General features: G+C 48.4%; 1 protein-coding gene across 1 annotated transcript in view; it reads right to left on the reverse strand.

Annotated features, from left to right (window-relative positions):
• Window positions 1-13276, reverse strand: part of LOC107123461 (ubiquitin-associated protein 2-like) — a gene marked incomplete at its 3' end in the record, with an annotated part of 102659 nt that overhangs the window by 13030 nt on the left and 76353 nt on the right. The window contains exons 9-12 of the mRNA XM_015426711.1: window positions 11142-11194; window positions 6959-7026; window positions 4013-4202; window positions 2142-2214 (exon numbers count right to left, since the gene is read on the reverse strand). Of these exons, the coding sequence (XP_015282197.1) occupies window positions 2142-2214; window positions 4013-4202; window positions 6959-7026; window positions 11142-11194 (384 nt within the window). The remainder of the gene's footprint in view (window positions 1-2141; window positions 2215-4012; window positions 4203-6958; window positions 7027-11141; window positions 11195-13276) is intronic.

The following is a 13276-nucleotide window of genomic DNA, read 5'->3' on the forward strand; positions in this document are numbered from 1 at the left end:
CCTCCTTCCTGAGCCGAGACAAAAATGTGTGAGCCGGAGGCTAAAAAACTGTGGAGCTGGCTCACACTAACTCAGCTTAGAGGGAACATTGCTCTGGAGCCCTCCTTCCTGAGCCAAGAGAAAAATGTGTGAGCCGGAGGCTAAAAAACTGTGGAGCTGGCTCACACTAACTCAGCTTAGAGGGAACACTGGTTTGCTCTGGAGCCCTCTTTCCTGAGCCAAGACAAAAATGTGTGAGCCGGAGGCTAAAAAACTGTGAGCTGGCTCACACTAACTCAGCTTAGAGGGAACACTGGTTTGCTCTGGAGCCCTCTTTCCTGAGCCAAGAGAAAAATGTGTGAGCCGGAGGCTAAAAAACTGTGGAGCTGGCTCACACTAACTCAGCTTAGAGGGAACACTGGTTTGCTCTGGAGCCCTCTTTCCTGAGCCAAGACAAAAATGTGTGAGCCGGAGGCTAAAAAACTGTGAGCTGGCTCACACTAACTCAGCTTAGAGGGAACACTGGTTTACTCTGGAGCCCTCCTTCCTGAGCCAAGACAAAAATGTGTGAGCCGGAGGCTAAAAAACTGTGAGCTGGCTCACACTAACTCAGCTTAGAGGGAACACTGGTTCGCTCTGGAGCTCTCCTTCCTGAGCCAAGACAAAAATGTGTGACCCGAAGGCTAAAAAACTGTGGAGCTGGCTCACACCAACTCAGCTTAGAGGGAACACTGCTCATAATGACCAAAACCAGGTAGGGGTTGATCCCACCTCGCCCCACCTCCCACCACTGGAGAGAATTTCAGATGAGCATGCATGTCTTTGTGGAGGGTTCTCATTGCCGTGTGACCACCTGGGCCCCCTGCATCTCCTGCCACGCGGGGACTGAGTCAGTCCTTCTGTCTGCTAGGAATCGCGTGAGGCCAGGTGAATGGCGCTCCCATCTGCCGCCATCACCCCACCACGCAGACAGATTAGCGACTCAGGAGGTGGTCTGAGGAAGGAAGGAAAAGGACGCCTTGTGACTCAGTCCCAGCTTGCCTCCTCCGCAACCTTCTTGTTAAGAACGGCACTTTTTAAAAGTGTTTGTTGTCGAGGTTTTCATTTGAAGCGGGGAGGGAGAATAGCAAGTTGGGGGGGGGGCGCAACCTTCTTGTTAAGAACGGCACTTTTTAAAAGTGTTTGTTGTCGAGGTTTTCATTTGAAGCGGGCGAGGGAGAATAGCAAGTGGGGGGGGGGGACTTGGGAGCCACAGGGTTGTTCCCACCACCAGTGTTCCCGCTAAGCTGAGCTAGTGTGCGCTAGCCCACAGGTTTTTTTTAGCCTCTGGCTCACACGTTTTTGTCCTAGCTCAGGAAGGATGGGGCTCCAGAGCAAACTGATTTATGCAGTAGCCAAATGGCTCGCTCACAGCTTTAAGGCCAGTAGCTCACAAAGTAGAATTTCTGCTCACAGGACTCCACAGCTTAGAGGGAGCATTGCCCACCACCAGTGTTCCCTCTAAGATGAGTTAGCGTGAGCTAGCTCACAGTGTTTTAGCCTCCGGCTCACACATTTTTGTCTTCGCTCAGGAAGGATGGGGCTCCAGAGCAAACTGATTTATGCAGTAGCCAAACCCTGGCAAGGGGCCCACAACTTTTATGCCAGTAGCTCAGAGAGTAGAATTTCTGCTCACAGGACTCCACAGCTTAGAGGGAGCATTGCCCACCACTACATGATAAGGCCGACTCATTTACTGGCATGAGAAGTCCTCCAGTGGCAAGAGACATACAGACACATGAGTCTGCCTTATGCTGAATCAGACCCTTGGTCCATCAGGGTCAGCACTGTCCGCTCAGACTGGCGGCAGCTCTCCAGGGTCTCAGGCAAAGATCTTTCACATCTCCTGCTGCCTGGTCCTTTCAACTAGTGGAGATAGTGGGGATTGAACCTGGGACCTTCTGCGTCTCAGGCAGAGGCTCTACCACTGAGCCATGGGTCGTCCCCAAAGAGGCTCTTCTGACAGCAAAGCGATCAGAAGAAATGTACAAGGGCTGTTGGCTGACCATGGTCCCCGCTGACATTACAAGCCTCATGGCCTTTTTCCTACCCGAAGGCAGAGGGTCTTCACTTTTTTCTAGCTTAATACCTCAATCTTTACCCACTCAAAAACCTAAGCTTACGGTCAAACATTTGCATGGGGGCCTTCCCTCTTCTCTCGTCTTTTAGGCTGCAAACATCTGGATTGCAAATTTCCTGAGGGGCAGGAGCCTGGCCGTTTGGCCTGTTACTCTGTCCACTGCCACGTGTATCACCGGTCCGAGGCACGTAATGACAGGAGGGGACCGTGGAACTTGGGACTCGTTCTGACAAGCAAGCTGGTCTCTGTGAGGCCGGAAGACTCAGAAGTCATTGATTTCCACACGCAGCAATCAGATATGTGCTTGGAAAGAATACCACATCACAGTCTTCCGGTCCAGAAAGGCTCTGTGCTTGATGAACAACGCTTGTTGATTACTATGCAGAGAGCATTATCGGCTCCTCTCTCGACAATCAAATATAAATAGACCAGATGAGCAGCTGACGAGGAACAAGGTAGGAAGCAAAAAAAGGGGGGGAGTTCTAACGAGCAAAACCGCAACCACAGAGGGTTAACCTTTGCAAGGACTACCTTGCTTCTACATACCCATCATATTTTTTTTTTGGGGGGGGACATTAGGGTTGCAAGCTCTGGCAGGGCTGCTACTAGAATTTTATTTTTCATTTCCCTGACTTTCCCTGACCAACATTTGTCAATTTCCCTGACCACCATTCAAATATAACCACAAGTTTAAAAATGAATAGGTCAATGCTCCCTCTAAGCTGTGGAGTCTTGTGAGCAAAAATTCTACTTTGTGAGCTACTGGCATGAAAGCTGTGAGCAAGCGGTTTGGCTACTGCATAAATTAGTTTGCTCCAGAGCCATCCTCCCTGAGCTGAGACAAGAATGTGTGAGCCGGAGGCTAAAAAAACTGAGCTGGCTCACACTAACTCATCTTAGAGGGGACACTGGGACTCGTATTGCATTCATGCAAGGTAAGGTTCCACTCTACAACTACACAAGTCTCAACTGCAAAAATATTAGTCAAAGAGATTTAATGTCAGCTTTTCTTTCATCATTAACTGCAGCAACGTCTGTTTTGCAACTGCACCAAAAATTACATCAAGATACAAATTTCAATTCTAGTAAACTCTGAATGCTAACAAATGACAGAACATTTTTGTTACTGCTTTAAAGGTACACTAAACATTATATAAACGTTCTACCTAAAGTGGTTGGGAAAGGGCATCACTGAGTTCTACTTGTGTTCTGCTCCTTCTCTATTCCAGTTGCCACAAGAACAGATCAGGCTCTCGCAGCAGGCAGGTCAAAGACCCACGGGCTTGAATACATTTTAATCACAACTTCCCTGACTTCAGACCAACTTCCCTGACTTACCCTGACCAATTTTCATTTTCCTGACTTTCTAGAAAGTGGCAACCCTGTCTGGGTTGGGAGATTGGGGGGCTGGAGCCCGGGGAGGAACCTCAGCATCATGCGAGGCCACGGAGTCCATGCTCCAAAAAGGGCATCTTCTCCAGGGGGAACCGGCCGTCTGGAGATCAGTTGCCAGGGTGGGAGGTCTCCAGGTCTCACCTGGAGGTTGGCAACCCTAGTACATGCACGCAATGGCATGATGGGGATGCAGAAAGAAGGCTATCCTCACAACCAATCGGTGCCAGCGTTATATACGCAGGTCTGTCTGGCGCGATACTGCCTCTTCTGCCTGACAGCGGCTCTCCAGGACCTCCAAGCACAGAAAGGTCTTTCCCCAACATCCGCTGCCCGAGATCCTTTTAAGAAATGGAAGCTGCGAGGGACTGGACCCAGGACTTTCTGCGTGGAGTACAGGACTTCTCCCAATGTGACAGCATATTGCAGAATCCACCTATTTCCCCCCCCCAATGAAGGAAATCATCGATCAAACCGTAAAAGTACTCGGCACTTTTAACGAGCCAAAAAGAGCGACTTTACCAGGCTCTGTGGAGGAAAGGAGTTAGCAGCACCGGTGTTGCCAGCTCCTAAGGCCATCGGAGGGTTGTGCTGGGAATTCGTAAACACGAGCGCTTGCCCAAAGCCTTGCTGCTGCGCGGGGTCGAAGGAGTTGGCCTCTGTTTCTTGGCTGGAAGTCCCGGGCTTTTGAAGCAGCGCCACCAGATCTATGCTGCAAGAGCAAAAAGCAAAGGGCCGCTGAGACGTGAAATGGACACCTGAAGCTCCCTGACACTGAATCGGAGCACCAGTCCCTCGAGGTCAGTATGGTCCGTACAGACTGGCAGCACTTCTCCAGAGTCTCGACGCCCGCCCGCGACTTCCTCCCTCGGCTTCCCTCTCTCTTTCACATCACCTGCAGTCTGACCCTTTTATCTGGAGGTGCCCGGGATCAAACCTGGGACCTCCTGTGTGCCTGGCAGAAGCTCCGCTACTGAGCCACAGCCCCTCCCTGCAGCTTGTTATGGCTTCCTTGACTCGGTTCATTAGCCACACTGGCATCCTTTTAACCACACAGGCATCTTTTTAGACTCAGCGGTACCTTTTCTAATTTGAGATGTTCCTTCTATTCGGGCCTCGATTAGTATGGTTGTAAACAGTTTCCAGGCAACCCGGAGGGATTTGACGGTCTTAATTCTTACACGGATATATGAAGCTGCCTTATACTGAATCGGACCACTGGGCCATCGAGGTCAGTACCGTCCACTCGGACTAGCGGCAGTCCTCCACGGTCTTCCACATCGCCTACTGCCAAATCCTTTAACTGGAGATGCCAGGAACTCAACATGGGACCTTCTGCATGCCAAGCCGATGCTCTACCACTGAGATAATCAGACTTCAAAGGGACTCAAAATATCATAGATCAACCCAATGCCATAACAGGAAATCTTAACACTTAAAGCATCCCTGTCAGGTGTCTGCTCCACAGTATTTAATTTGTTGGGTTTTTTTTTTTTAATCCTCCCATACTTAACGAAGCCTGTAGTTAGATGCTCCCACCTTATCTAGCTCAAGAGGAAACCCGCCAACTAAAGAGATGCAGGCAGTTCATTGTGGGACGAAGGCCCAGTCAGGAAAACATGAGGGAGGTAGAGATTTAGATTTGCGTAATTTCAGCATGTAACGAAAGTTCCACGGCCGCTCGGGCAAGGTCTCCAAGTGCCAAGCCACAGGACTGACATGGAAAATGGCTGCCTTCCAAAAGTATGAAAAGCACGAGACCGTCCTTGTGGCTGCCGGGGCTGAAAAGTCTTCGGATTAGGCTGCGCCAAAGAGATCCGAAAAGTGCTACAGAGCTGCAGGGCCCCAGCTCCATTTGGCAGAACGAACAGCACTTTCGGCACAGCCCCCACAAAAAACATCTGGTTATTTGGCACGGCACTCCAGGACAGAGGCTGGATTAGGGGTGACGAGTCTTGGGAACTGGGAGCACAAATACTGATGAGGCATCCTACCTGTTAAACACAAGGGAAATTTGCAAGCTGGCTAACAAATAAATCATAACCACTGAGATAAGAAAAAATATATTCTCCGTAACAAACTCAGGAGAATGAAACATGGGTAACCATGCAGCAGAGGTCCATCAGTGGGTCTTAGCCACAAGATATAGATGGAATACTCCGTCTGGGGCAAGTGATGCCCTGTATTCTTTGTGCTTGAAGGGCACAGTGGGAGGGCTTATGGAGTTCTGGCCCTGCTGGTGGACCTCCTGATGGCGCCTGGTGTTATTGTCCACTGTGTGACAGAGTGTTGGACTGGATGGGCCACTGGCCTGATCCAACATTGGCTGCTCTTATGTTCTTATAAGAGGGAATTAGATAAACATATAGAGCAGAGGTCCCTCAGTGGCTATTAGCCACAAGGTATAGATAGGAACTCCCAGTCTGGGGCAAGGGATGCTCTGTATTCTTAGTGCTTGGGGGGGGGCAACAGTGGGAGGGATTCTAGTGTCCTGGCCCCACTGCTGGACCTCCTGAGGGCACCTGGTGTTTTTGGCCACTGTGTGACACAGAGCGTTGGGCTGGATGGGCCATTGGTCTGATCCGACATTGGCTTCTCTTAGGTTCTTATGTTCTTAAACAGTTGCAACGTGGTGTGTAAGAGACAAGAAGGATGAGCGTGGGCCAGTGCCTCTGGGGAAGGCCTTCCAGAACCAGAGCGCCACCACGGAAAAGACCACGTCTCCCATGCTCATCTGCTCCACATCAAGAAGGGCCTCTGAAGAAAACCCCACAACACTCAGACTGGGGTGAAGGCACTAAAAAAAAATAGTGGCCATAGGGTGAAGGACTTCCTTTTATCGGTTCTAACCCGACTGCTCAGCAATCTGTTCTAACCCGACTGCTCATCCTCTCTCACACAGGGGCCAACCAGTTCCTCTGGAGGTCCAACAAGTCATTCATAGAAGCTGAGGCCTTCCTCCCGGCTCTGGGATTTAGAGGTTTAGTGCCACTGGAGATGGAGGTTCCCTTAACTCGCCCTGGCTAGTAGCCATAGATAGACCTACCCTACATGAAACCGTCTGCTCCTGTAGCCATCACTACATCCTCTGGTAGCGAATTCCACATTTTAATCACTCCATACAAAGAAGTGGTCTGGCTATCATTTGCATATCCCAACCCCCGCCCCCTGGGATTTATGGCCTGGCTTTCAAACCACTTAAAGGGAACCAAAACATTTAAAGGGAAACCCACGGGGGCCTTACAATAAGAGCTCACGTAATTACATGCCTGGAGCTCTTCTGCATTATCCTGGCTTAGTCTGTTATGGGGAAAGGGTCTTTTTTAATGCAACACATTTCCAAAAATGATTACAGGATTCGATTACAGGATTCTCTAAGAGGGAACAATTGCAGTACTTGAGCCTACTGAATCAGGTTGTGGGATTAGCTTCTCCAAAGCGGAAAAGCAGGAAAAATGGAAGACATACCTTTGGCCAGGTGCCACATGGTTCTCAGCTGGAACAGTCGAAGCAGTGAAGACCTTTGTTTCTGAAAGCTGAGATTGGAGGAGACAGAAAAGAACAACGTGAACTGGGGAAGAGTCGTGGCTCAGTGGAAGAGCAACTGCTTGGCATGCAGAAGGCCCCGGGTTCAATCCCTGGCATCTCCAGTGAAAAGGATCAGATATCAGGTGATGTGAAAGTCCTCTGCCTGAGACCCTGGAGAGCAGCCGCCCGTCTGAGTAGACAATACTGACCTTGATGGGCCGATAGTTTGGCTCAGTAGAAGGCAGCTTCGTGCGTATGCCTCACTACGGAAACTTTTCAGGGGAAGTGACTATTCAGGAGTGATGCTAAAAGCTCCCAGGCTGAGTCAGATCAAATATTTGTCCAGAGGAATGAAGCAATATGAAAGAGAGCCCGTTTGGTGTAGTGGTTAAGTGCACAGACTCTAATCTGGGAGAACTGGGTTTGATTCCCCCACTCCTCCACTTGCACCTGGCTGGATGACCTTGGGCAAGCCATAACTCTGGCACAGCTGTTCTTGAAAAAGAGCCGTTTCTGTCAAGAGTTCTCTCGGCCCCACCTACCTCACAGGGTGTCTGTTGTGGGAAGGGGAGGGGAAAGGAGTTTGTAAGCCGCTCTGAGACACCTTTGGGTAGTGAATATCTTCTTCTTCATTGTCTTGCAGGAAAGTTATATAAAGCAGCTGCTCAAACCTGGTAGTTAATCGACTTACCGTTTCGGAAAGAGAGCTGCCCCTGGGCATGGCTTGGTTGGGCGAATACCTGGTAACCAGTGTTTCCTCTAAGCTGAGTTAGTGTGAGCTAGCTCACAGTTTTTTAGCCTCTGGCTCACAGATTTTTTTCTCAGCTCAGGAAGGAGGGCTCCAGAGCACACTGACTTAATGCAGTAGCCAAATTGCTCGCTCAGAACTTTAATGCCAGTAGCTCACAAAGTAGAATTTTTGCTCACAAGTCTCCACAGCTTACAGGGAACATTGCTGGTAACCACATGCAAGCTGCTCTGAGGTACAGCAAGGAACAGGAAAGAAGGAAGAGCAGAATGCCAGAGACAAAGGGAAAGGCACGTCGGTCCTACACTTGATGGTTGCATATGAATGCAGTTGCTTTATATCGAGACAGACACCTTAACACAGATGAAGCTGCCTTCTATTGAATCAGCCCGTCGGCCCAATGACTGTTACATCACTACTGGCTCCTGGCTGCATCGGATTTTTCGGACCAAGCGAGAAAGGCAGAAGAAGAGGAGAGAAGAGATTGGATTTATACCCCACCACTACCCAAAGGTGTCTCAGAGCAGCTTACAAACTCCTTTCCCTTCCCCTCCGCACAACAGAACACCCTGTGAGGTGGGTGGGGCTGAGAGAACTCTTGACAGAAACTGCACTTTTTCAAGAACAGCTCTTATCAGAACTATGGCTCGCCCAAGGTCATCCAGCCAGGTGCAAGAGGAGGAGTGAGGAATCAAACCCGGTTCTCCCAGATTAGAGTCCACGCACTTAACCACTGCACCAAACCATAGGTACACAACTGAATCATGACTATAGGGAAGTGTTCCTGAAAATGGCAGCAAAACTATCAAGAACGAGGCCTCTTGCTAATATCTTTGCCTTAAGAAGCAAACAATAATCTTGGTCTATTTATAAGACATTTCACCTTGGCCTATTTATAAGAAATGATTGTTGCGCTGTAATGTCAGGATCCATACTGTAATACCATTTGCTTGGCCAATGAGGAAGGCCAGTGGGTCGAAACGGGTATGGTCAGGGTCAATAACGGTCATCGTTGGTTGTCTGTTGTGCAAATTGTTTCTTAACTGAGGCTATCGCCATGGCCAATATCTGTTGTTTTTTGTTTTTTTTAAAAAAATTACGTTGTGATGAATAAATAAATGTATATTTCTGTGTATCTGTCAATATTTAATGAGTTTCTCATGAATCAGAATACGGAAAATCAGATAAAGGCAAGTGATTTTTTAAAGTATTTAATATCGAGGTGGTGATTCCAGTTAAACTGTGCTAATCTGTCACAGCAAAAGTAAAAATGGGAGTCCAGGGGCAATTGAAAGATTGAAAAAAATAATTTCATTCACGTAAGCTTGCGTTTTGGATTATTATTATTTTTTTTTAGGCTTGAAAGGTGCCACTGGACTTCTGTGGTACTCATGGGGCTTTTCATGCCCCTGTTGAGAGAATTAAAGCCACCCCCCAAAATAAGGAAAAGCAGGAATGGGCTTTAACCCAAAAGGACACCGGCTAACAAGCCAATCCACAGACTGAACTGTCCCTTGCTGCTCAAACTGACACTATGGACTGTGGCGTTCGTCAGGCCACATGATGGGCTGAGCAGCTGAAACGTTTTTTGTTACATGGAGACCACTTCTGGGAAGCAATTTAATCCGTTTCTCCGTAGCTGCCTGGGAGAGCTCAACCACGGCACTTCCAACAAGAGCAGTCGCAAAAAACCCTTCACCGGCATGCAGCGAGCTGCTCGAAACAAACTGCAGACGAACTGCATTTGCCAGCTGTTTTGTGAGAGTTGTGTTCCTATGCTCAGCCCCCACAGAGCAAGAATCACATAAAGCTGCAGATACTGAGTCAGAGCCCTGATCCATATCAAGGTCAGTTTTGCCTACTCCGACTGGCAGTTGGGCTCCCCAGGGTCTCAGGTAGAGACTTCTTTCACATCACTTGCCACCCAGGTCAAGTTAACTGGAGGTACTTGGGATTGAACCTGGGGCCTTCTGCATGCCAAGCAGAGGCTCTATCACGGAGCCAAAACATCTGATGAAAAAGCAAACCAGGGCCTAAGTCGTCCCTGCAAGTAAGAACATAAGAGAAGCCAGTGTTGGATCAGGCCAATTGCCCATCCAGTCCAACACTCTGTGTCACACAGTGGCCAAAGATACCAGGAGCCATCAGAGGGTCCACCAGTGGGGCCAGTACTCCAGAAGCCCTCCCACTGTTGACCCCCCCCCCCAAAGCACCAAGAAGACAGAGCATCACTTGCCCCAGCCTGAGAGTTCCATCTAAACTTTGTGGCTAGGGGTGTGCAAAAAAAACAAATTTGGCCCAATTTGGATTCGGCCAGCAGAAAGACTCCCGCATGTAAATGTTGGCAGTAGAAGCGGATTCAGGAGTCTTTTGGCCCTCCGAATGTGAATTTCGCCCCCATTATATCCTATGGACCATTGAAGTCAATGGCGAAAACATAGGGTATATTCCGGGGGCTGGAAGGGAGGGGGTTTGAGGGAGAGGCTCCGAACTCGCAGGGAAGCTGCTGGAGCCTTTCCCCAAGATACTCACCAGGTTTCAAGAACATTGGACCAGGGGGTCTAATTCTACCGGCCCCCAAACAGGTTGCCCCCATCCTCTCCATTGTTCTCTGTGGTGGGAAAACCACCATGTTTTGGTTTGTGTGTTCTTTTGAATGTTTACTTTGAATGCAGTAAAATGAGAAGAATGATAGAGGGAGACAAGTGCATTGTGATAGGCTGCTGACTGAGAGTGTGGTAGGAGGGGTGTTTGACAGGATTCAGTGTGTGTGTTTATGACGAGAGACAAGTATGGAAGAGTTTTGAAGTGATTCTGTGTGTAAAGTTTGAAAAGAGAACATAATCTGTGTGACTATGGAATTTTGAGTCCAATTCTGTGTGAATAAGACCAACAGTTTAGTCTGTGTGTCTAAGAGAGTTGATTCTATTTAGTGTGAATAAAACAAAGAGACTCTATATATATAGAGTCTCTTTGTTTATATGAGAGAGAGAGAGTATACTGAGTGTATAAGCCAGTCAGAGTGGAGTTTGGAGGTTGAGAGACTGTTTGTAACACTAAGCTTTGCCAGTTATATTTACAAGTTCCTTTCTTCAGCAACTGTTCAAAATAACCAGAAACCTATTTTGTTCTTTTATTAATTAAATCAATTTTTGGTTAAACTTATCCCAGAAATCAGTACAGTCCTTCCTCAGGGCCACATAGTCCTCTGAAGTGCCCAGACTCTAGGTCATACTACCAAAAGAGAGATTTGAAATTTTTAATTCCTGGTGGCAGCACAAAACTACCATGTGTATGTATTCAGAGAGTGTTTAAAGGTAAAACCGTTTCCCCTATAAGCAAGGACGCCACACTACTCAACAAATCTGAACTTACATCTTCATTCCAGTCTTCGGCTGTCCATTCCTCTACTGAGTTCTTCCATGCTCCTGTAGCAATGACAGACAGAACACAGGCAAGCGATCAGACCACAGGAACCTGTGCTGGACCTCTCCCTTGACACATTAAGAATTATCCGGCCACCTCTACTGGAGAGAGAGCTAGGATGGAGCTCCAAGACATCAGTCTGCTTCTTGGCCACAGTTTCAGCCATCAAGAGCCAACCATAAGACACGAACTATCAAACTGAAATGTTTTCAGTGAGTTAAAAAAGGATCCAGTTACTCAAATATTTATCCACTGAGGAAAACAAAGCCCTCTTTGTTTTATCATCTCAGTTGTAAGCTGCCTCAAATAGGTCTCTGTAGAGGTGCCACATACATTTTCTAATTACATTAATTAATACTGCCATCTACTCCAAAGGGACAGTGGTGTTTTTATGGTCAGGACCATATTTTGCTCCGGCCTTCAGAACAACCTGAAGTTGAACAAGTGTTACTTCGCTGGTCATTTTATAAGGATATTCGGTCCCTGTATGTTAACCCTATTTTATCTAAACTTCCGGGGGCTGCGGTGGCTCAGAGGTTAACACACTGAGTTGCAGACCGGAAGGTCGGTAGCTTGGCAGTTCAAAACCCGAGTGCTGTGATAGAGTGAGCTCCTGTCTCTGGCCCCAGCTCCTGCCAACCTAGCAGTTCGAAAGCAAGAAATTGCAAGTAGATAAATAGGTACCGCTTCGGTGGGAAGGTAACAGCGTTCTGTGTGCCTTGGCATTTAGTCATGCTGGCCACATGACCACGGAAAACGTCTTCGGGCAGCGTTGGCTCTTCGGCTCAGAAACGGAGATGAGCACTGCCCCCTAGAGTCGGATTTGACTAGCTTTTGAGCAAGGGAAACCTTTACCTTTATCTAAGTTTCCGGGCAGATCTGATCTATATCCACTCTACACGCAGATTGCCGTAATACGGGGGGCCCCAACCTCTTCTCTGTGGGCACCTTTAGAATCTTGACACAGGGCAACAGGTGCAACCACAAAATGGCCACATGGGAGGCGGCGCCAAACACAGACACCGGGAATGAGGAGTCAGAGAGAATAAAACCAACACTGCAGTGGCAGCTGTCTCTGAAAGGTTAGTTTAATCTGTGCAGCCAGTCAGATCTCAACAGGGCAACTGAAAGCCCTGCTGGGAAGGACCCCACTCGGCACCACCCGCTTTCTCAAAACACTTGGTGGGTGCTATAGCGCCCTGAGCACCACGCTGGGGACCCCCGCCTTAACAAAATCACTCTTAGGCTGGCAAAATTTTGTACTCTGGCTAAGGAAGCAGATGCTTCAATCCTTTTATTAACTGCCTTGCATTACTAGAATTTTGTCCTGGCCTGGATGATGCAGGCTAGCCCAATCTCGTCAGATTTTGGAAGCTAAGCAGGGTTGGCCCTGGTTATTACTTGGATGGGAGACCACCAAGGAAGCCCAGGGTTGCTACGCAGAGGCAGGCAATGACCTGTGACTGGCTCTTGCCTTGAAAGCCATACTGGGTCAGCATAAGTCCGCTGCAACTTTTATTCGTGTTTAGCTTGGGCCTTTACGTTGTCTGATCTTGGATCAGAATAAAATAAATGAATGAATGGAAACAACAGCCTCCGAAAAGTCAGGGTCTATTTGGACATCTAGTGGAGGTTTACCTCTCCCACTGTACAAGCAGTTTCCAAGTCCCTGGGCAGAGAGGAAGAAGCTACATACAAACTGAACTTCAAGCAAAAATGGTGGCTGGTGAGAGAGGTACACATACCAGTGTCACACAAGCTAAAGCCTTTTACTGTTTATGCAAGATTTTGTGGTGAGTGGAGGTCAACTATAGATGTAACAAGGTAAAAAAAGTATCCAACCAAAATTTCCACCTCTGCAAAGTCTACACAACTATGCCTAGGAGCCACTGTATTGCCTACACACACCCTAAACTGGTGTCGTGGGTCAGCCTGAGTTCCACATGAAGTCCTCAGGGGAGGAGGACTCCTCAGGAGAAGGGGAGCCACGCATGGCTGGCTCCGAGTCAGCAGAAGCCAGCAAAGTGGCTGAGGAGCTGCAGACTGACCAAGACTCACCACCAACAGCTGATCCAAAGCCACTG

Source organism: Gekko japonicus, unplaced genomic scaffold (assembly GCF_001447785.1).
Source record: "Gekko japonicus isolate JY-2015 unplaced genomic scaffold, Gekko_japonicus_V1.1 scaffold2937, whole genome shotgun sequence".
Classification (NCBI taxonomy): domain Eukaryota; kingdom Metazoa; phylum Chordata; class Lepidosauria; order Squamata; family Gekkonidae; genus Gekko; species Gekko japonicus.